The 22,674-nt window shown below is 37.7% G+C and overlaps 2 protein-coding genes and 1 long non-coding RNA gene across 4 annotated transcripts; 2 read left to right on the top strand and 1 right to left on the bottom strand.

Annotated features, from left to right (window-relative positions):
* Nucleotides 1–4,356: 4,356 nt before the first annotated feature.
* Nucleotides 4,357–8,300, top strand: CHL (chloroplastic lipocalin). 2 transcript variants are annotated; one of them, XM_077397848.1, is made up of 5 exons: nt 4,357–4,512; nt 6,134–6,269; nt 6,609–6,848; nt 7,465–7,716; nt 7,883–8,300. In XM_077397848.1, the coding sequence occupies exons 1-5, from the start codon at nt 4,460–4,462 to the stop codon at nt 8,159–8,161; spliced, it is 960 nt and encodes a 319-aa protein (XP_077253963.1). In that variant the 5' UTR covers nt 4,357–4,459; the 3' UTR covers nt 8,162–8,300. The 2 variants fall into 2 exon arrangements, with proteins under 2 accessions (XP_077253963.1, XP_077253962.1); XM_077397847.1 differs by having other exon boundaries at nt 7,426–7,716.
* A 3,479-nt stretch (nt 8,301–11,779) lies between these two features.
* LOC143892927 (syntaxin-22-like) lies at nt 11,780–20,116 on the top strand. The gene is made up of 7 exons (XM_077397846.1): nt 11,780–12,250; nt 15,378–15,471; nt 17,615–17,754; nt 18,306–18,380; nt 19,359–19,516; nt 19,588–19,688; nt 19,765–20,116. Exons 1-7 carry the CDS (start codon nt 12,063–12,065, stop codon nt 19,828–19,830), a joined length of 822 nt encoding a protein of 273 aa, XP_077253961.1. The 5' UTR covers nt 11,780–12,062; the 3' UTR covers nt 19,831–20,116.
* Nucleotides 20,117–20,625: 509 nt separating this feature from the next.
* On the bottom strand, nt 20,626–22,674 carry LOC143892929 (uncharacterized). Its single transcript, XR_013255656.1, has 2 exons — nt 22,416–22,674; nt 20,626–21,341 (listed from the first exon to the last, which is right to left on the bottom strand). It is a non-coding gene; the product is annotated as an uncharacterized LOC143892929 (long non-coding RNA).

The following is a 22,674-nucleotide window of genomic DNA, read 5'->3' as shown; positions in this document are numbered from 1 at the left end:
TTTGTATTTAAATGTGTTTTGGGGGGGGATGCACTCTAGTAACTGATCTGACATCTTTTGTATAGATTAAAATCGGTCGTAATTGTATAATTGGATTTCATGCATCTAAGTTGGGTGTCACTGAATCTAAATTACAGGAAATCTATGCAGTGGATATGAAATGGGAAGCCATCAAATTTGAGATGATTAAAGACATCATAGTCATCCCCTTCTTTTGTCTTGCTGCTGGTATATACGCCCGGCTTTTAGTAATTGTGTTTTTTCGTGTTTCATTTGTCTAGACTACCCCCGGTGGAAGTCTTTTGTGGCATGGAACAACTGAAAAAATTGAAAAATTCTAATCATTCTTCTTGAAGTGTTTGTTCGTTTTGGACGTTGGCTTGAAATTGGGTTGGAATATAAAGGACAACGATGGCAAATCTCTATGTGATCCATGCGAGTCGGCTTGGGGGTGGATTCACTCTGGTAACTGATCTGACATCTTTTCCATGAAAATTTCTTATCTAATTATCTTTTGGGTTATATATCTTTGCTGCACTTACCGCATTGATTTCACAAACACTATCTTCATAGAAGACATTGTGGGCTGAATTTAAGGGCCGAATTCTGGCAATACCCCCATGTATACTTTCCACTACTTGCATTGGTTTCTAGCAGAGACTATCATTTGTAATAGAAACCATTATAAATCAAGGCTTTGTTGTGTGGCACCAATAATCTTGGCCATGTTTGGCAGCCATCAGAGTGCATTTGTAAGGAGAGGGTGAGAATTGGCTGAAAAAACAGGAAAAAGAAACACTTTATTCAAAAGAGTTATTGTTTTCCTCTTCTTTTTTTTGGGCCCTTGGTTCCCTCTCACTCATGCCCTCTCAATTCCCTCACTCTCCCACTGTCCCTATCCCCTTCTCAACATATGATAATCCCATCTAATATTCCATGAAATAAAATTTCATGGTTGCCAATGATGGCCCTAACGTTGTCATTTGCTGTGTGAAGGATATAGGGTTTTCACATGGGGCTGCTTTGTGATCATCGGACTATTTCTCGCCCATTTAAATGGGAGCAACCAGAGTCTTTCTTTCTTTTTACGTTCAATGGTTAAAGCAAATTTGTGGGTCCTACAAAGGGGGTATGTGGGAGTGTGCGTGAAATCAGGACTGTTAATCTTGTAGAACATCAGGAGGCAACCAACATGTTCTTAGTCCCATCCCAGTCGAACATCCTATGTATAAAACAGGCTTATGGATCAAGGACTTGGGTCCCATTCGTTTTAAATTTTGACAACCGATTGTGAGTCCAAAACCGATTTTTTTGGATCTGAGAAGTAAATGTTAATATTGAGTTACATAGTCAGTTATGTGGGGATTCAAAATCTAAAACAAACGGGTCTAAAACTAAATGCAACGTTTAAGCCTGATAATCGGTTTTGGATCCACAATGTCTGTTGAGATCTAAAACGTACAGGGCCTTAGTATCATCTGATCAAGGTCTTCTCAATGGTATTTGGTTGGACTTATAGTTGCTATCCAAATGGATCTAGGTTATAGTATTATCTGATCAACGTAAAAGGAGAGTAAGACAAACGATTTTTAAGTGGAAAAAATGAATGAAAAATTTATTTTACACCCATTTCACAAGGAGCCTGGTGGTTTATCGAGAAGGGAGTAGTTTTAGATTTGAACAGGAGAAGAGAGAAAAGGGTGTAGGGCTTCTTATCTCGTTAGGGCGTTTTGTTGTACTGTACACAAGCCATATTTCGGTTGAAATGTGAGTATTCTGTGTTTTGTTTGTGCGTACACCCGAAACTAAATTGCAAGTAGAGCAGTCCTGACAACAGTTGAGTAAATTTCATTTTAAAAGGTGTTTTTCGTTAAAACTATGCGGGCCGTTTGGATACGCAGATTTTAGAATCCAGGTTTTTAGTTTGAAAACAGTGTAAAAGAGCGTTTCTTGGATTTTAAGTGAGACATTCAAGTTTTAAAAATCTCTCCTCCATCTTGAGATTTCTAAAAGCTGGAAATATGGGAGGATCTGCTACTCTTGCTGACGGAAAGAAGGGCGAGAAGTCAAAAACGACGGCTGGTCTGCTTCTTCTCTTGTCTCTTTGCTACAATTTTGAAGAAATCCCGGATTCTAAAATCCGCGTATCCAAATGGCCCCTACGTGTTTTGTAGGTTGGCAGTTGTTTAATACTCTATTTAAAACTTTTAAAACAAAGACCTCGGTTATTTTTGGAAAACACTAAAAGTGGATTTTAAACATATTAAACTCACTTTTTTGGCCAACTTTCCAACTTTACACGAGCTATATTATGTGAAAGACAAAAATTTAAACTTATTAAATGCATTTTTCATAATTTTGTAGTGATTTTTTCCTACATTTTCTCGAACCAATACCGTATTATACTCGAATTTTCCCGTTGTGTTTTTTTGTTATTAAATGTATTCATGCCTATTAAGGCCAAAAATTATATCTTGCCAAATTATATCTTTAATATATAAGTGATAATCCAATCTGGCCGATGATGCTTTCATTCACACTTTCCATGGATGCATGCAATGTTGGATTGTCGAGATGATCAGCACCGTATAATAGAGAGGGAAAACAAACCCTTCTCTAAAAGCTCTTTTCCTATATCAAGAGGGCAGTGATAAATCGAGTCCCCAAATGGATAAATTGACTCCCCATGTGTCTATCTCTCTCCTCTTTACTCTTTCTCTCTAACCTAGAGGAGAGAGAAAGACACATGGGGAGTCTTTATTATTTTGGGGAGTAGATTTATCACTCCCCTATCTAGAAAGATTATCATTCCAATCTAGAAAGATAAACAAACTGACAAACTACTTCCTCTGCTTATTAAGTTATAATCCGCAGGGAAGGAACACCAATTCAATAATAAAAAAGAAATAAATCAAAGAGAAAGAATGATACCTACAAGCTTAATACTCACAAAAGTCATAAACAAATGATGATGATTTTATACATTGAATACCATCTTCTACTATTATCACCCTTGTACGTTCAATCAATTGCATCTTCTGACTTCAAAATGTCTAATTTCTTAATGTTTAACTAACTTTAACATATTTAAAGTCTTGTATAATTATAATAAATTGATTTGTCATCTACTTACACAAATGTTTTTTTAATTTTAAAAGATGGCTTGTTTCTGTGGAGTTTCAATTCCATTTTATCCTCCTTTTCCTTTGGATTTTGAAAAGCTCAATTCCATTTTATCCTCCTTTTCCTTTGGATTTTGAAAAGCCATCTTACTGTAATTTTTCTCTCCTAGATTTTAATACTACTTTGGAAAGCTAAAGAATTTTCTTGGGTTTGATTTAAAAGTGAAGGATTGATTTAAACACAAGAAAATTTGAAAGAGTGCCTTAAACAGATTTCTCGGCACTAATTCCTTTGATTTAGGCCCTGTTAGTTTCAGATTATGACAATTGTGATTGCCCAACCTATTATTGGACTCAAAATCAATTGTAATTTGAGTCCAATAATCGGTTTGGTGCTCGCAATCGGTTGTCACATTCTAAAATGAATAGTGGGCTGCTGTTGGATCAATTATCAAGGGTGGTACTTTTGACGTACCGCTCACGTAAGAGACTCAAAAAATTACCCAGCGTTATGTTGGACCCATATCATATACCTCTAGACCTGGCAAAAAGTGACCCGGACCCACAGGTCCACCCAACCCGCCCGTAATTTACAGGTCTAGGTCACTAAATTAGTGACCCATTGAAATTTGACCCGGCCCGTATGAGTCCCATCAAAACTGGGCCGAGCTAGGTAAACCTGCAGGCGCCCAAAGGTGCCCGTAAAATCACAGATGATCGAGATTTTATGTGTAATTTCCATAAAGCACTATACGGACCACATCATAGGATGATCTAAACTGTCCATGTGATGGAATACAATGTAAATAAGTTGTGCCCCAAAACATCATTTCCATAGGATGATCCTAGCCCTCCGATTTATAGAGGTTTCCCTAAATAATAATATGCAATTCCTCCATAGATCATAGGGCTAGGATCATCCTGGGCATAACCTATTTATGTTATGGCCCATCAGTCTATCACATGGACGGTTTGGATCACCCTATAGTGTGGGAATAAAAACAGCCAAAAAAAAAAACTGGGTGAACCGGGGGTCCAACCGGCCCATATGGGTGGGGTTTGGGTTCACAAAATAGTGACCCAATCATTTGTGACCCGGCCCGTACCAACCGGACCTATACGGGTTGAGTGAAACCCGGCCGGGTCCACCCGTTTGTCAGGTCCAGAAACCTCAAGGGTCCGATTGCTGCTGTGATGGGCCGGATCCCACAGATCCTAAGGGTACTTTTCACCTCGAAACAGAACAAAGGATACAAGGATAACGAGTGTCCCTCAGAACCGACAGTCTGCCACTAGAGAGAAAGAGGATTACGATTTCGAGAAGCTTCTAGAAGATCATGCTTCTTCAGGCATCTCCTCTTCTCCTTCACTCCTCTCCCACTAAGCCCAGGTACAAACTATTCACCTACAACACTATCTAGGGTTTCAATAATTTCACTTTGTGCCTTTTCTTTCCCTTCTGCTTTTCATCATTCCACACAAATTTCACACACGTATCGGAATTTTCTAGAAAAAGTAATTTTTAACGTTTGGTTCTGAGTATTGGGGTTTGCTGATTTTCCATGACATTCTTGTTTAGTGATCTTTCATAGAATTCAATTAGTATTTATTTACTTAAAATCTTGCAATGTTATAATTCTTCAATTATTTAGGGTTTCTGTTTCATGGTTTTTAAAAAAAATTGCAATAATCTGAGGGTTTATTATCATCAGCTGTTCTTGTGGTCTTTCAATAAATCAGAACTCTGTGAAATCCACGATCCACTTTAACAAATAATTACCTGTAAATAGAGAGACTCGGGCCTAATAGAAGTATCTGGGTGTCACAGATTGTCTATTTATTTGTGCTTTATATCTCATTTAGTTGTTCATCATAGTGCTTGGAATCCGGTTAGAAATTATAAGCAACTTTAGTTTTTTAAGGTAGATCATGTAGTCTAACACAGTTCATTGCAGGTCTTTCTTTAGTAGTTTTAATGTTTGGGTTCTTCTGAACTTGAGCCCTGCATTGGAAAATCTTTGTATATAACAAATGCTTGAATATTTGCTGGGAACATTTATGATGTTTACAGTTTTCTGGTTGGATCAGTTGATATTTGCTTTTTACCCATATGCATTGGTATTACAAGTTAGAAGCCATCCAAAATCTATCTGATTTGAGAACTTCCAGGATGCTTTAATTTAACAATGGTTGTTACGTAGTTTGGTGTTGAAACTGCCCTAATTACAATCGTATCACTTCTGAATGACTCTGAAAAATGGACGAAGAAAAAGAAGCATATGTAGGAGTCGACTGGATCTGCTGGACTGGAGGCATCCGAGCAACTGCAGTGAATCATAAACCTTTACCTGTGACATTAATAATTTAATACCATGTAAACTATCATTGGATGAGACTTCTTGAATGTACTGATTGGTTGAAACATGGTTGGCAGGCTTCTTTCATGCTTAGTTTTGTAAGTAAAAAGTCCTTTTTTTTGGGTACAAAACTCGGTTTAGGCAGACTGAAAATGTCATCAACGTGACTATAACCTGAGACCTCCCACACAAGGAGGTGTGCTTTTTGCCCTTCAAGTCCCAAAGGTATTTGGCAAGTGAATTTCTTGTCTGCTTGTGTGGAGTATGGTCTCATCATTGGGAAATGATATGTTTGTGACTTATTTTGGTTGATCATGCCTTCTCGTTGTGATTTACTTGAACTTTCTTTAAGTTTTCTTCGGCCCTTTTCATTTCAGATTTTGACAGCCAATTGTTAGCCCCTTATCCGATTATTGGCTCAAAATTACATTCAATTTTGGGTCCAATAATCGGATGGGAGCTAACAATCGCTTGTCACAATCTGAAACGAACAGGGCCTTCACTAACTGCATTGTCATTGCCTTCCATCATACAGTATAAGCTGAAGTTTTTGGATTCGGTGACTGAACTGTCTCCGACTCTCCGTGGCTTCTCATATTGTCTTTCTTCTTTTTTTTACTTTAGTTTTATGCTTTTCTTCTTCTTCTACTGCAGGTGGATAAGTTCGGTAACTTGGAAAAGAACACTAAAATGCTCATTGGAGCACCCCACATCAAGTGGTGAAGCTGTTGCCAGAAATGTTTTGTGTAGCCTTGCTGCATCATATATATTTCTCTGTCAGCCAACTCAGGTAAGTAGTCTTGATCAACACAGTTGTAGACTTGTCTACTCTACAAAATCTTGGGTAGAGATATGGATTTGTAAACTGAAAAAAAGACAATTTAACGGTCTGAGACCTGTTGGTTGTGAAGATTAGAAGATAAACATTTCATAGATAGAAATAGTCGCTTTATGTCAGTTTGATGCCAGAAAATTAAGAAACTACAAAATTATGGTCTTGTAGGAATCAGAAGATAGGAGAGATCATCACTAGCAATTAGAAAGCATAGCAGGAGAGGATCAGATAATATAATTCAGAGTTGAAAATTTTAAACGTTTTTTTTAAGATGACCTCATTTCTTCTGGCCAGGTTGTTGCGGCAGAATCATTGCATCACAATAACTTATGCCAGCTTGCAGCTGCGGCGGATACTGGTGTTGCTCTGGACCTTAATGGCATATCAGATGAGCAAAGTCAGATGCTAATGATGATGAGAGGTATGACGGCTAAGAATTTTGATCCAATCAGGTATTCAGGGAGATGGTTTGAAGTGGCTTCCCTCAAGCGTGGATTTGCTGGTCAAGGCCAAGAAGACTGCCATTGTACACAGGTAAAAGCCAGGTCTTAAATTTCCCAAGAAGACTGCCATTGTACAAAGGTAAAAGCCAGGTCTTAAATTTCTTTTGCCTGTCAGGCTCTGTTTAGATGCTTAAGCATTCTCTGGGCAAGTAAAGTCCATGGAGGGGTGCAGGGTTTTAAAACCCTGGTAAAGTCCACGTAAAGTCTCTGTTTGGATGCAAAGTTTATATATAAGAGAGAGAGAGAGAGAGAGAGGATTACCTATGAAATTTCTTCATTTTTGGGTTATTTCATATGGAAAGATATGTGATGCCACGTCACCAGACATGCAATTATTACACATGTTTCTTGTGTGGTAGTTTTTAGGGATTTTATGCTACATTGGCAACCAAGCACCATAATTTTTTAGTTGAAGAAAAGTGATTTTTTTTTTCTTGGAAATTGCTCGAGGATGCCTTGCATGTGGCATCCAAACAAAGCCTTATGGTTTTCAGCAAAAAAATTTATCTTCTGTATATATTGTTCTTATATTGTCTTTTATCAGGATGCCATAGTGAGTAGTATATTGTTTTGATTTCCAAATAGTTCTGAATTTGATTATATTGCAGGGTGTATATACATTTGATGCTGAAGCCTCCTCTATCCAGGTCGATACATTCTGTGTTCATGGTGGACCTGATGGATATATTACTGGCATAAGAGGAAAAGTTCAATGCCTTCCCGACGAAGATAAGGAGCAAAATGAAACTGATCTGGAGAGGCAGGAGATGATTAGAGAGAAGTGCTATCTCCGTTTTCCTACTTTGCCTTTTATTCCTAAGGAGCCTTATGATGTGATAGCAACTGATTATGATAATTTTTCTCTTGTTTCTGGAGCTAAGGACAAAAGTTTCATTCAGGTAAATGTTGCATTTAGATCCAACGTGGTCAGACTGCTGTGTGTATATATACTATATCATCACCTTTAAAATTTGGCATGACACCCATATCTGTTTTGTCCTATATATAAAAAATGAAAAGCAAATCAAATATAAAATGAATAACCAATGGTTTTTGATATTTCAGATTTACTCACGGACTCCTGTTCCTGGACGCGATTTCATAGAGAAATACAAATCTTACTTGGCGGACTTTGGGTACGAACCTAGAAAGATCAAAGACACTCCACAAGATTGTGAGGTGATGTCATCTAGTAAGCTAGCTTTGATGATGTCTATGCCTGGAATGAAACAGGCCCTAACAAATCAGTTTCCTGATCTAGAATTAAATAGCCCCCTTCAACTTAACCCCTTTACAAGCGTATTTGACACTTTGAAAAAGCTCATCCAGCTTTATTTTAAGTGATTCTTGATCTCCATCAACTTGCAGTGTGTTCCAATTTGTACAAGTTAGGGGATGATGACTTTATTTGTTACCACGCAGTAAAAACGTCATCGTTATTTTGGGTTAGATGATTTGGAAATATATTGATTTGAATGTACAATCTAAATACCATTCTGAGGGTTGAATTCCAGATACCAAACGTGGGCAGCTCAATGTGCCAGTTAGCCGAGGTCTCTGTTGAAGTGTCACCTTCCCTATAGAAATGAACAATGAGAAGCTCTCCCATGCTATTGTTCAGATCTATGGTCTCTTCCAGGTGAGTGGTCTATCATATAGAATAATGTTTCGGAACATTCACCAATTGATTTTGACTTAGGTAGGGAGCTGGGTTAGTATTGTCTTGAATAGTTAACCAGACATGATGTGAGCTCTTAATAAGAACATATTTTTGTTTAAGCATGAATCATTCCTCCAATATTTTATTGGGGTTTTCCTAATTCATACTAAATAGGTTGGCGGCATGGATGGGCCACAACCCAATAATTTTATGGATGTATCTCAATAATTTATGCGCTAGTGTCAAAATAAGAGGTGGGCTAAGCTCTGTCTCAGCTGAATCAGCCCTCAACTTTATTTGAAAGGTTGAGATTAATTACATTTTTTTTTTAAGTTGAACGAGTATTGTTTGGCTATTAATTTATGAACATAATTGATTGTTTAATTGGTTTGGCTAATTCAATAGATATTCTATACTAAATTTAATTTTTGAAAATTATGTAAAGCTTAATGAGCCCTGGTATTAAAATATTATAGAGGGCTGATAGAAAAATGTAAACCTGTTTTCATTACTAACACAGTCCCTGGAAACGCAACTTGCCGAGGAGAAGAAAAAATTAGTGGTTAAACTGTGGAACAAAAACTATTTTGATGACATGATAAAAATACACTTGGCCCGTTTGGATACCTCACATTTTGAATTTGGATTTGGAATTGAGTTTTGAATACAAAATGAATAGATCCGGCAGCTCATGTTGAGGGAGATAGAGAGGGAAAGGGGTACTTCTTACTGCAGGGGAGAGGTTGAGGAGCCAAGAGGGTGAAGGAAACTATGTTGAGGGAGATAGAGAGGGAAAGGGGTACTTCTTACTGCAGGGGAGAAGTTGAGGAGCCAAGAGGGTGAAGGAAACTGCCAGATTTGTAGATTTCCAATTACTTATTTCCACAACTTATTTGGAAATATGATTTTTTTCACTGTCAGTCGCTAATTTGGAAATTCAAGGATTTGATCCGATCCAAATCAGAACACAAAAAGGACTGCAAATGTGAGAAAACCAAATCAAATTCTTCTCGGCATCCAAACTATTTCCACAGCTTATTTGGAAATATGATGTTTTCACTGTCAGTCGCTAATTTGAAAATTCAAGGATTTGATCCGATCCAAATCAGAACACAAAAAGGGTTGCAAATGTGAGAAAACCAAATCAAATTCTTCTCAGCATCCAAACGGGCCCTTAATTCACAAGTTTTTTTTTTTTTATACAGAGTGGAAAAGTCATCTACAACACCTGTGCAACACGGTCTATCGGAGTCTCTGTATTCTGATAATACGACACCGTATGGTTAATTTTTTTTCCTGAGATAGGTAATTTTTATTTTTTAAGATAAGGGCATTTTGTCATTTTCATTGAGATAGCTTTTTCTATTAGATAAAGATACTTTTGTTATTTCTATAAGGTTTTAGCAGTTTAGCCATCACCACCTTTGTTTGCCTAGCAAAATGGAGTCCTCCTTTCAAAGACTTCTCTAGTGTTACATCCTCTTAGAAAAGAAGTTTGTGTTGGGATTTTGGGCGAGAAAAATTGATTTTTGCTGAATTGAATTCATTAAGGCCACGTTTGGATACCCACAAGATTTAGATTTGGATTTCTCACATTTGCAGTTGAGATTTAGAATTGGATCAGATCCTTAGATTTTCAAATCAACTACAACAGTGAGAAAATTCCGTATTACAAAATCTGTTCTACAAGACATTATTTGGAAATCAATATTTGTGGCAATTACCTTCACCCTCGCTCCTCCTCGACCTTGCTTCAGCAGCAGCGAGACATCCCTCCCTCCCTCCTACAAACATGAGCATGAGGATGATTGATGTATTTTGTATCTAAAACTCAAATCCAAATCCAAATACAAAAGCATGAGGTATCCAAACGTGACCTAAGTGATGGGTGAAATATCTTGAGGAAAGTTTGGAAAGGAAAATATTGCTATAATTTCCAACATTTTTTGCACACGAAAAAGATAGTTGGAACCAACCCTGTTCAATTTTTATTTAGAGGGTCCAATCTGTGATTGATCTGCTCACATAAAACATGTTAGGGGTCCCAGAGTTTTGACTCCGGGAGACCACTCCGGCGCTCAAGTTAGAAATCGGCACATCAGGAAATAAAGCCAAGCAACATGAGAATTGGAGAGATGTACTTAAGAGTGATGATGGGTGATTGTGTGGGAGAAGATGCATAGTGAGGGTCTCTTTATAGAAGAGAAGTTCACAAGACTTCATAGGAGTCTTTCCTTACTTCCATGGAGATAAGTACCAAGTATCCTCATGGCTGGTTTCTATTCTGAGGGAGTCGTCGTGCTTGTCAGGAACTTTCCCATTTGAAGCTCTTTCCTCTTTGGAGAAGTTACTACGTTGGAGATGGAGAGTCCTTCTTGCCCTCTTTCTCTAAGGGGCAAGTGCAGTTTCCTATTTAGGCTTCGTGCTACGTGGCAAATATACAAGGGAGGAGCAGATTTTACCCCTAACAATATTACACAAATTGGTACCTTGGAATCAATTTTTTCATTGACAGAATAACGCAATTCTATCCCCAAAATTAAAGCAGTAGTGATTCTTATTAATGAGTTAAAATATGATTCTAATTATGAAAGCACTCCAAAAAAATTAAGAATAATTTTGGCTTTTAGAATGAGAAAATTCAACCTAAGCCATTCAAAATCTCCAAAATTATTAAATCAGATATGTTTGTTTTTTTTATTTATTAAGGGGGTGATTTATCAACCCCCCCCTGGATGAACTCAACCCATAGTTTTCAAAATGGATTGTACGGCCCATGCCATAGGGTGATCCAAACCGTTCATTTGATGGGCCACGACGTAAATATGCTGTGCCCCAAAAATCATTTCCATTGGATGATCCCAACCACCCGATCTATAGAGAAACTCCATCATCAAACCTCTATATATCGGACGGTTGGGATCATCCTATGGAAATGATTTTTGGGGCACAACCTATTTACATAGTGGCCCATCAAATGGACGGTTTGGATCATCCTATGGTGTGGGCCGTACAGTCGTCCATCTTAAAAAATACAGGGTTAATTCATCCTAGAAGGGGGTGAATTTATCAACACTATCATAAAAGAAGCTATAATTGTAGTCTTGCACAGGTGGTAGAAAAAGGTTGGCTGGTACGACCTCCCGAGACTACATGTCGTCTCCTGCCCTTGTATGGAACTAGCGGGGCTATTGTTTTAGTTTTCCACGCAACGTGTCGCTTTCTCAATCCTCATCAAACGGGCCGGTTGATGAATGACGAGTCCCACACGTGAATCACAACGCATCATCTTATTAATTAAAGAACAAAACAAAAAAAACCCGCAAACAACCCTTCAAAATTTCTTTCCAAATTCTCCTTTTCATCTACCTATCTCTTTTTTCTCTGCCAATTCCTGAAACCTCCAAAACTCTAATTTTGGCCACTTTCTTCCTCCAAAACCCTAATTTTGGCCACTCTCTCGACTTTACACCCCAAAGTCCGACCTCTGTCTTTCAATTGGCGCCAGAGTCTTCCTAAAATTCGCCAAATTCGACCTCCTAGGGTTTTCAAAAACCTCTTTTTCTTCGAGAATTCTAGGGCAGGATGAGCTTTCAAGATCTCGAATCTGGCCGTCCAATGACTCTCCGGCGAGATCTCATCAATGGCAAGCAAGATCCGACGCAGGCCGTGGCTTCCGGCGTCTTCCAGATCAACACCGCCGTCTCAACCTTCCAACGCCTTGTCAATTCCGTTGGAACGCCGAAAGATACCCCCGTTCTTCGTGAAAAGCTGTGATTATCCTTTCTTTGTTTGAATTTAACTTCATGTCTTTTAATTGGTGATTTCTCGATCAATTGCATTAGGTTTTTCTTAATTGTGGAATTCTGAATTGATAGGATGGATTGATTGAATATATTTAGCGGTCAGATCGACCACGAAAAGAAAATAAGAGAGAATGAACATATTTTAATTGATAACTTTATTGTAGAGCTTTAATTGATCTCGATTGGATTTTGTTTTTCAATTTAGGTTTTCAGTTATCTGCTTTTTATGCAGTTGAATTTAGTTTTTAAGCAGAATGTATCGTGCAGTTTGATAATAGTTCATTGTTGGGGTGATACTCTTTCTAGTACATGAAACTTGGTATTAATTTCAATTTTGAGTGGTATTTTTGCATTTGTAGATTTTCCCATTCGTTTAGGCTAATCAATACATGAAATATAAACAGACTGATGTTCGTATTGTTTCTTTCAGTCAGGATTATCAGTAACCATTGAGTTGTCTGTATATGATATCACACGGGCTGAAATCAGACTGATTGATTATTCAAAGCTTGATCTGAATTTGCTTATGTTCCATTAGTGAAACCAAATTTGGGGCAGAAATTTCTTGGTGGATTTGAAACTTCAGTTTGCCTCTCATCCATCTTGTGAGTCCCCATGCTTTTTTACTTTTGAAATCCATTTTCCCTAGTTCTTAGGGATTTATTGGTCAAAGAGTAGAAAGCACATGTACAAAAGAATCCGGAAAACCAATTTACAGTAGAGTGCTGGAATCCAAAATTGTTGGATGCACTCTAGAGATACCCCCTTGGCTAGTAATTTACAAGAGGCTCACCTGTGGCTTATATTTGTACTTAGTGGTTGACCATCTTGGTCTTCCCTTTTCTCTTTTAATGAAATTGCAATCGTTCAAAAAAAAAGAAAAAAAGAGGCTCACCTAATAACCATTAAGGGAATCAACACCTAGGTATCAAGGGGCCGAAGAATAAATTCAAGACAATACTAAAGCTCTTTAACAGAGCCCAGGAAAATGGATGATGTTGCTTTGATGATGGAGGTGCTGAACAGTACTTTTGTACGATTGCAATTTGAGGATAAAGGATCTGGACACAAACATCTAACAAGAAGTTCTCATTTAGATCAATGCACATGGCTTTGGTGGTCACACTATGGGCTATTCCAGCCCCACCCAAGGTATTAGCTGTTTGCTGGACAAGAGGCCAAGATAAAATACTCACCATTGATCACTTTAATAACAGGAACAGTAGAATTCAAAATCAATATTGTATGTGCATGAATGCAGAAGAATCAGTAAACTACTTCCTGATTCATTGCTCAATTGCAGCAGAAATCTGGAACTGTATTTTATCCATGTTCAGATGCCAGTGGGTAAACCCCAAGTTCCATTTACCCCTTTATTGCAGCTTGGGAAATTTCAGCATCATCAAAGAAGAACACTTTGGAAACTTTGTCTATCAGCCACAATTTGACAATTTGGTTTGATAGGAATGAACAAGCATTTAGAAGGAAAGCTACAGACAATTTGAAACTTATAAGTGTTTGGGACAGTGGTGGAGTGGGGTGTGATAACAGAATGCTTCAAAGGAGTACAACAAGCTCAATGGTAGTGAGAAAGTGGAATTATTATATGATGAGTGTGGTCCACAAGATTAAAATAATCCCTGGATGGAATTCCCCTTCTTTAGGGGGTAAAGAATGGTGGAGTGGGCTGTGATAACAGATGCTTCAAAGGAGTACAAGCCACAATGGTAATGAGAAAGTGGAGTTATTATATGATGAGTGTGGTTCACAAGCTTAAAATAATCCCTAGATGGAATCCACCTCCGTTAGAGTGGTGGAGTGGGCTGTGATAACAGAATTCTTCAAAGAAGTACAAGCTTCGATGGTCATGAGAAAGTGAAATTATTATAAGATGAGTGTGGTGGTTCACAAGCTTAAAATAATCCCTATATGGAATCCACATCTGTTAGGGGGTACAAACCTTGTCTGAATTTATTGATTGTCGTGGGAAGATGTGGGTGTCTGGAAACCTTAAATTCCTTGTTTATTGATTCATCGGAATGAAAATTTAGGAGTTTTATGATTTGGGATTAATTTCACTTTCTTTTTCGGTTTGATTTTAGGGTTCCTTTTTTTTATGGGATTTATCTCTCTTTCAGTTTTCTGATTCCTTTCTGTGGCTTAAGCACAGTACTTCTTCTTTTCTATTCTTTTTTTGAAATGAAAAAAAAAGGAATAAAGTAACAAACTTTTTCTTTGGATCATATAAATGCCTTTTGTCTTATGTTTTCTATTTTTTGGAATGATGTCTTGTGTTTTCTATTACCCCGTGTTTACTAAGCCTTTCCTTTTTATATAACAATAAACTTACTTTTACTTTTATACTAAGCCCTTCCTTTATAAAAGAATCTGTTATCTTTGTGATGAATGGGTTTTGTATCAACGATTCCATATCGTTCATTTTTTATGCATTAACTCGATGTAAAAGCCGTGCATACTATATATATATATATATATATATATATATATATATATATATATATATATTAGGAAATGATATTTTTAACCTTTTACTATAACTTATAAGCTAACATTGTTGTGAAGAAAATCTCAGGGAAACGTTTTTCTTGAAACAATGTATTAGTATTGATTCTCTACTACAGTACTACTTGTAATTAATAATCAATTTATCAGCCAAACGTGATTCTATTCCCAAAGACATAAAAATTATTTTTTTATGCCAATTATCAAACATGAATCAAAATCAAAATCAAGAAAAAGAATCAAAATCATAGCTAAACGAGCCCTACTTTTTTGTTGTTTTTGTTTTGCTCATTTTTTTCCTTATATGATCTGTTTCACCGATCCAATTTGACCTCAATGAAGTCACACGTTTCATGTGTATGGCTTTTAGTGTGCTATTTTGCATTTGTATTTCTATGTAAAATCTTTTCTGGTATTTGTCAGGATACTTATCGTATATATTGAATTCTTTTGGCAATAACTGGCAACAATACCACAATTTTTTCCTTTCACAGATTTAAGTTGTCAAAAAATGATTCTTTGGTATATGGACTCCATGATGTAACTTCTTTTAATTAATTCATTTTGGCAGGCACAAGACAAGGCTACATATTGGACAGTTAGTTAAAGATACTTCAACAAAGCTTAAACAAGCAAGTGACGCAGATCAGCATACTGAAGTCAGTGTAAGTGTAGTCAAAATCCTCTCCGTTGTCTTACTCTCTGGATCTCGATTATTTTATATTATTGTCTGCAAGCTAACAAAAGAGTTGTTTTTTGGAAAAACAGAAAAGCACGTGTTTCCTTCCTTTTACTATTAAAAAAAAGTGTTTCTGTCCTTTTTTGACAAGACGAGAAAAAGAAGGAAAACAAACAGCTGTTGATGGGTTTTCTCATCTTAGCCTTCCTTCCGATTTTATTAATGATATTGCATTTTAACCCTCTCCGAAGTCCCTTTCCCCAATTCATCATGCAATCTTTGCAGTTGGAGCCAAGGAAGCAGGATTCTTCCCTGGGAGCCTTCGATTCCCGCTTCGATTCCCGCTTTTGATTCCCGCTCTGGCAACCTTGAGTAGGATTCTTCCCTGGGAGCCTTCGATTTCCACTTTCGATTCCCGCACTGGCAACCATGGTTGGAGCACTCCATCATAGTACTCTCTCAATCTTATGGGCTTGATGGTTTATGATTGTGGATTATTTTTCATGATAAGGAGTTGTTGGGAACTATTAAAAAAAAGACAAGGAGTTGTTGGGAGCTCAAGATGGATGAGAGAATACTATCGCTTTATTCACTTTTAGTTCAAAGTTCAAACTGATCAAAAGGAAGCAGAAGAAAGTCAGAAACACAGATATCTGATTATTGGAGTCTACCAACTATTGGTCCTCCAGAGGTAAAACGCTTGGGAAGTTGGAACTTCTTCTTTGCTGTTGTATCTCTTTGAATGGTTTGTAAAGAAAGGAATAGTAGAGTGTTCAAAGGTGCCTTTAGAGGTGTTCAAAGTATCAAAAGGCAAATCTTTTCTTCGGTGGATCACTGGGCAACGGCCCTTCCTATCTCTAGTGGCATCTCTGTTACATCGTTCCATAGATTATGGAAGTAGATTTGGATGTGTAGTCCTACTAAAGGATTGTCTAGGATCTTATCTTTAGTGGCATCTTTGTTAGGGCCCATTTGGATACCCACAAGATTTAGATTTGGATTTCTCACATTTGCAGTTGAAATTTGTGATTGGATCAGATCCTTAGATTTGCAAATCAGCTACAGCAATGAAAAAATCCGATTTCCAAATATGTTCTGCAAGACATTATTTGGAAATCAACATTTGTGGCAATTCGGAACCAACTTGTGTAGTTGTAAGAAGGATAGTCCCCGTCCTAGGTAGAGCTGCACCCCTCGCCCACAGTTTTTTTATGCTAAATTTTGACGGTTCTGTTATAGGTAATTCGGAACCAACTTGTGTAGGGGTCTTGCTTCGTGATTTTGAGAAAGGGGATTTGGTGGTCTTTCCTTGGGCCAATTAGAGAAGAGGTCTCCAGTGACGCAGAGATCTAGGCATTTTGATCGGCATTTGCCTTGTTGATTATTCTTTGTTGGATCATCTCATTTTTAGGGAGCTTCCCTTAATGTGGTGAGGTGGATGGATAAAGAAGCGGATTTTTCATGGAGATTGGTCGATGCCACGGAGAAAATTCTCAAGAAAATTGGCGGCCATGACATTGAGCTTCGTCGTGTTTGGCTTTGGGCTAATGATGATGCCAACTGTTCTTTTGACCGATGATCACTTGCGCGCCCCCCCCCCCCCCTGAGAATGGGTGTTGTATAGTTTTTAGTTTCTTTATTTTCATTTGATCTTTGTTGTTTTTGTTTGCTTGGGGACACATTTGGTCTCCTTTTTTAATTTCATAACAAAAAAGAAGAAGAAGAAGAAAAAGAGTAACAATCATTAGACCCAAAGTTTGGTTGGAATATTTTCTCTAATGAGGGGAACCCATCGCAAAAAGAGAGGGTTTTTATCACTCCATGTGTTTGTGTGTAGGGAGAGAAACATACACAAAAATCTATATGCATGCCCCTGTATATGTATGCAAATGGGCATCTATACATATGTGCGTATATGTGTGAGTCAATAGGCCGATGGTTATTGAGTTGTCACTCTTGAAGGTATCACTTAATGAAAATTGCATAGACTGCAAATGTGCATTTTCCTCAGCCGTCACCTTCTCTGGTTTTAAACATCAGCATTCTCTTGTTCTATGTATCTTTTACTTGGAGATTGATATTCCATTAGAAATTCCCAAAAAAAAAAATGATATTCCATCTATATGCAGGCCAGCAAAAAGGTCACAGATGCGAAACTTGCAAAAGATTTCCAGGCAGTTCTGAAAGAGTTTCAGAAGGCTCAACGCCTTGCAGCTGAGAGGGAAACAGCTTATTCCCCTTTTGTTCCCCAAGCAGTTCTTCCTTCGAGGTAAATTATAGTTAAATGGTTTAGTGCTTTCTACCTGTTTAGATTTGGGAATTTCTTCTTTTGGTTTGTTGTCTGTTGTGTGCTCATCATTCTGGTTCTGACAGCATCAAAGTTTGGCACATCTGAAAATGATGTGGCAGATTTCTCTGTGGTTCTTTGGTGTAGTTCTGATACTTAGCCAAGAAACAACCCATACATCACTTGCGTTCCATAAATTGCAACTGATTTTTCTTAAACTGCTCTAGTATTCTTGAACTGTTAAGAAGTGGCTGTGGTATTCTTAGAACTATAGGACCAATCTCCCTCTGACCAGTGGCAAAAAAAAATCTTTACTTTCTTTTCGAAAGAACCTATGCTGTATAATTTTTGTCGCCAAAGAAGACGAGGATATGGTAAATTTACAAGCATATGTGTTTACTGATATTTGCAAGCAATAATACTGAATCATGTATTCATCTTTTCGAACTCACATATTGGCATGAAATGCGGGTTCCATTTCATTTCAGCATTCATATACCCTAATTTTGTGGTCCCTGGCCATCTTTATACAGCTATACTGCAAGTGAGATACATGTAAGCACAGATAAAACTCCCGAAGAACGTGCCCTTCTTGTAGAATCTAGAAGGTGAGAACTGTCTTTCATGTTCTTTTGTTCATACTTTATTCTATGGATATTCTTGGTGCTCCTGGTCTGATACTTGGTTCTCTTAATTTCTTTTGTTTCTGTAAAACTGGTGCTATGGTTCTCGTATTTCGACCATTCTCATCTTACATTAAGTTCTAAGAGAATCATTTAATTGTGTTCGTTTTGGTGTTTCGGTCACTCCATGAGGATCTTGGGAGAGGACATCTATGTTCAATGAAACATTTACCTTGGTATACATTCTATTTGCATGGTATAATTGGTATTAGTTGTTGACAGAGCTCAACCAGTGACAAAAAAAAGTTTGGTTAAATGGCTGGCAAACAGTTAGGGGAAAGGCGAACTTTGGGCATGTGTATACATTGGGGTTTTCTTTAAATTGGTCAACTGATGATCAATCATTTTCAACTGCTTGTAATTGGACTTGCACCTATTTGTGAAATGAAGTGATCGGTACCCTCTGAAATGCACTTGTAATCCTTTTTCTTTTAATATATGTTCTCTTGCAAAAGAAAAAAATAACTAAAGTGATTGGTTGCGGCAAACTGCGACTATGATCTTATGTGTCATCATCTGTATGTGTTAAATAATGTGCGATCAGCGAATGGGGATGCCGATTCTCTGGCAAAAGAAGGGATCTTGAAGCCTGGGATGGACTTTTTTTTTTAACACCACTGTTAGAGCACCAGTTGTAAGATAGTAAACTACCGAACCTAGTTGTATTGACGCCGGGCAACAGCTTGTCACCCGCATCTGGTGTCCATCATGGAACACTTTTTTCGTTAATAAAAGTTATCTTTTCTCAAAAAAAAAAAAATGTGGAACCAACTGATCCATTAACAAACTGACCAATCAGCTAATGATAATGTTTGCATCCCCATCGGCATTTAGTTGAAGAACAGAGTCTCTGTGTTACTAAAAAATCTGGCTCCATGTGCTTTTGTTTGCTCCATTTAACAGACAAGAGGTGTTGCTATTGGATAATGAGATTGCTTTCAATGAAGCGGTCATCGAGGAAAGAGAGCAAGGAATCCAGGATATCCAGCAGCAGATTGGAGAAGTGAATGAAATTTTCAAAGATCTCGCTGTGCTGGTTCACGACCAAGGGACTATGATTGGTAAGTTTTCAAATCTCGCGTTCTGGTTAATCTCTCCCTGCCTTATAAATGAATTCATCTCTCACTTGTAGATGACATTGATTCCAACATTGAGAATTCCTACGCCGCAACCGTCCAGGCAAAGTCCCAACTTGCGAAAGCAGCCAAAACCCAAAAGTCGAACTCATCCATGGTAGATTTTCTCCATTTTTTTCTACTTTTAAATGCATAGGAATCTATTTGTCAACCTGTATTTCTGGTTCATGCAGGCGTGCTTGCTCTTGGTGATTTTTGGGATTGTCCTACTCATTGTGGTCATAGTCGTCGTATCTTAATCACCAAATTCGTTCTTTCAATTGAATCAAGTAAACCAATCTGTAGAGCAGCATCTGATCTCTCAGCCAAATCCTGCCGGTAATCTTGGTTTGACTGAAGGTGCGTATCTGGTTCGGCATAGTGTAATGATCTTTGTTTATGTATAACATCAGTGGCTTCATTTGGTGGGGTGTTGGTGGTCTTTTTCTCTTGTAAGTAGGTGTTGATATTTGGGTGTTCTGTGATAAAGGCATCTGACGGCGGACTACTACATAATGATCCTTAATAAATTCAAGATTCTTTGGCTTTGCTGCTGTTTATATTTACTCCCATCTAGGTGTGTCAAGACCCAAATGATCTGATGGACCATCCGAATCCCAACTTAAATGGACAGGATCTAGACACATTATGGGGATCCATGGACACATTTTGGACCCTATCTCAGGATCCGACATTATTACCAATCGGATCTTGACAACAAAAACCCGTGGGACAGGTCCTAAATCCGTTTATAATATACTATTTTACGCAAATACCCTCTACTTTTAAAAAAAAAAAAACTTTAACTATTATTTTAAGGGTATTTATTAAAAATAAGTCATGCATTTTTTTAACCATAACCCTCATAAACATGAAGCTTCATATGAAAGTATATTATGCAACCTTAACGTAATCAGCAACTTGAGGGAATAAAAGAGCTAATGAAGTTCTCCTTCCCCATCCTCAAGATTCACATGAACTGCAACCATAAAATCTGCATAAAGAGATCGTTGTACCCATAAAGAACTAAGATCAAACCAAAAGTAATGGCAAAGAGCAAAGTACCCATGACTCTGTACCTGAAAAAAAAAGCATTGAAAAGTTGTTCCACCAAACAGAACTAGTCCCACCATCACTGTTTTCTTGCCGGCAAAGACAGAGAAAGGAAGATGAAGCTCAACAGAGAAAAAAACAGCAATTGAAGATGTTAAAAGATAAGATTTATCTACCCATGTATTGATTACAAACACAAGAATAAGATGACCCACTTCATCATCAATCTGCTCACATTGCAAAACAGATGGAGCATGTATGATAAATCAAGCTTTCAATAACCCAAACTCAAAGCAATGCCCACCAATGAAGATCAGAAGCTACTGTTCTTTCTTCAACCAAACAAAATGATATTATAAAGCCTCAAGTAGAGCTACCCATTTCTCTCTTATGGCGGCGACGGAGGCTCCAGCCGAGATTGGCACCCAAGGCACAATTGGTTCCCTTGTATTACAGGAGATTGAATACTTCAGAAGGCTTGAGTTGAATTGCCGCGACCACTCACAGAGACCACGGACGCAGATTGCAGACCTGGCTTCCATCAGTGAAAGTGGTTCTAGACCCAATTATGGGTTTGAAATTGTGACATTGAAAAAGAAGAACAACAACAAGAACAAGAAGAGAGGTGGTGGATTCCTGCCAAGCATCTGCTCTGCGGTGGAGGTTGTGGATAATCGGCCTGATAAAGTGCCTGGGTTCAGTTACAGAAACCTGAGAACTGACTCAAAGAAGGTTCAAGGTTAGATGATGGTTTAGGAGAGTTTGGAGAAACCAAGCTTCTTAAGTAGTCATTAACGAACCAACCATCCCAGTTGTCCCAACCCTTATAAGCCTCCACCATCCTTTGATGGCTTTAAGCGTCTGAACCATGATTTTGTTTCAATCAAAGGATCCCAGAAATCCTTTGTACAGGTGAATATTTTTAGCTCATCAATTTTCTACACATTTCGGCCCTGTTCATTTGAGATTAAAACAATCGATGGTGAACCCCGAAACCGATTATTGGACTCAAATTACATTAATTTTGTGTCCAATAATCAATTTGGGGGCTCACCATCGGTTGTCATAATCTCAAACAAACAGGGCCTTCTTTATTCAAAACCGATGAATGGTTTTTGTCTTTTGCTCCTCATGAGTGTGTAGAAGAACTTCATTATGTACTTTTAGTAAAGCTTTTTGTTTGAATCTGAATGTGTTTTCTGTAAAGCAAAATCAAAGACAGGTCGACGAGAGCCAGTATGAAACTCAAGAAGATGGCAATATTAGTGAAGAGGGTGTCGAGACCTTTTGTTTCTATTGCAAAAAAGTGAAAAACTGTTTTCTGTAAGAACTGATGAAAGTGTGAAACAATAATAAATACGTAATGTTGCAAAAGAAAATAATAGTTTATGCATCTAGCAAGCAATTGCTGGTTGCAGGTTTCAGAATGAAACTGAGAAGCAATTGCAGGTTGCAAGTTTCAGAATGGAAGGGAGAAGAGAATGAATCATGTAAATTTAAAAAAATAGATCACCAACTGATAGCAGAATTTGGGAAAAGACATTTAAGAGACAATTCAGATAGGGAGAAATACCTTCCAAAGGAAAAAGGGCTAGTACATGAAAAAATACACAAGAAATTCGGATTTCTGTGTGTTTTATTAATATGAGTAGAGGAAATCAGAAGAGGAAGAAACCATGCCAATTCTCAGTAAGCAGATTCTTGTCAACTCACATGCAACCAATACAAGATAGTGAAGTGTTGGAGCCTTCTTGTTTGAAGATTTATTTGTATCTTGTCAAGAAGAACTGACCTTTTAGAGACATGACTTGACATCAGGTTGGCCTCTTATCAAGGGACTAGAAATAGAATTTGAACACCCCAGTTGAAGATAAACATAAAATCAATATTGGGCTGACCTTTTGTTAAAACAAACAGAGGCTTCTCCTTTGTATCCACACCCCAGTTGACACTAGGTTTGCCAAATCCAACACTCGATATCTGTACTGATGCAACATAGCTTTACATCGAGTTGAATCAGAGCTAGAAATTAATCTTATTTGGAAATTGGA

Source organism: Tasmannia lanceolata, unplaced genomic scaffold (assembly GCF_043159265.1).
Source record: "Tasmannia lanceolata isolate RefF3 unplaced genomic scaffold, GAP_Taslan_0.1 ptg000015l, whole genome shotgun sequence".
In the NCBI taxonomy this organism is placed as follows: domain Eukaryota; kingdom Viridiplantae; phylum Streptophyta; class Magnoliopsida; order Canellales; family Winteraceae; genus Tasmannia; species Tasmannia lanceolata.
The sequence above is the reverse complement of the archived record's forward strand: the minus strand, read 5'-3'. Positions and strand labels throughout refer to the sequence as shown.

Coding starts and splice junctions, on each gene's coding strand:
- CHL (XM_077397847.1), top strand. CDS start 4,460: ATGCTTCTTCAGGCATCTCCTCTTCTCCTTCACTCCTCTCCCACTAAG. Junction 4,513..6,133: donor TCCTCTCCCACTAAGCCCAG/GTACAAACTATT, acceptor CTTCTACTGCAG/GTGGATAAGTTCGGTAACTT. Junction 6,270..6,608: donor TTCTCTGTCAGCCAACTCAG/GTAAGTAGTCTT, acceptor TCTTCTGGCCAG/GTTGTTGCGGCAGAATCATT.
- LOC143892927 (XM_077397846.1), top strand. CDS start 12,063: ATGAGCTTTCAAGATCTCGAATCTGGCCGTCCAATGACTCTCCGGCGA. Junction 17,755..18,305: donor CAAGCAGTTCTTCCTTCGAG/GTAAATTATAGT, acceptor ATCTTTATACAG/CTATACTGCAAGTGAGATAC. Junction 18,381..19,358: donor CTTCTTGTAGAATCTAGAAG/GTGAGAACTGTC, acceptor TCCATTTAACAG/ACAAGAGGTGTTGCTATTGG.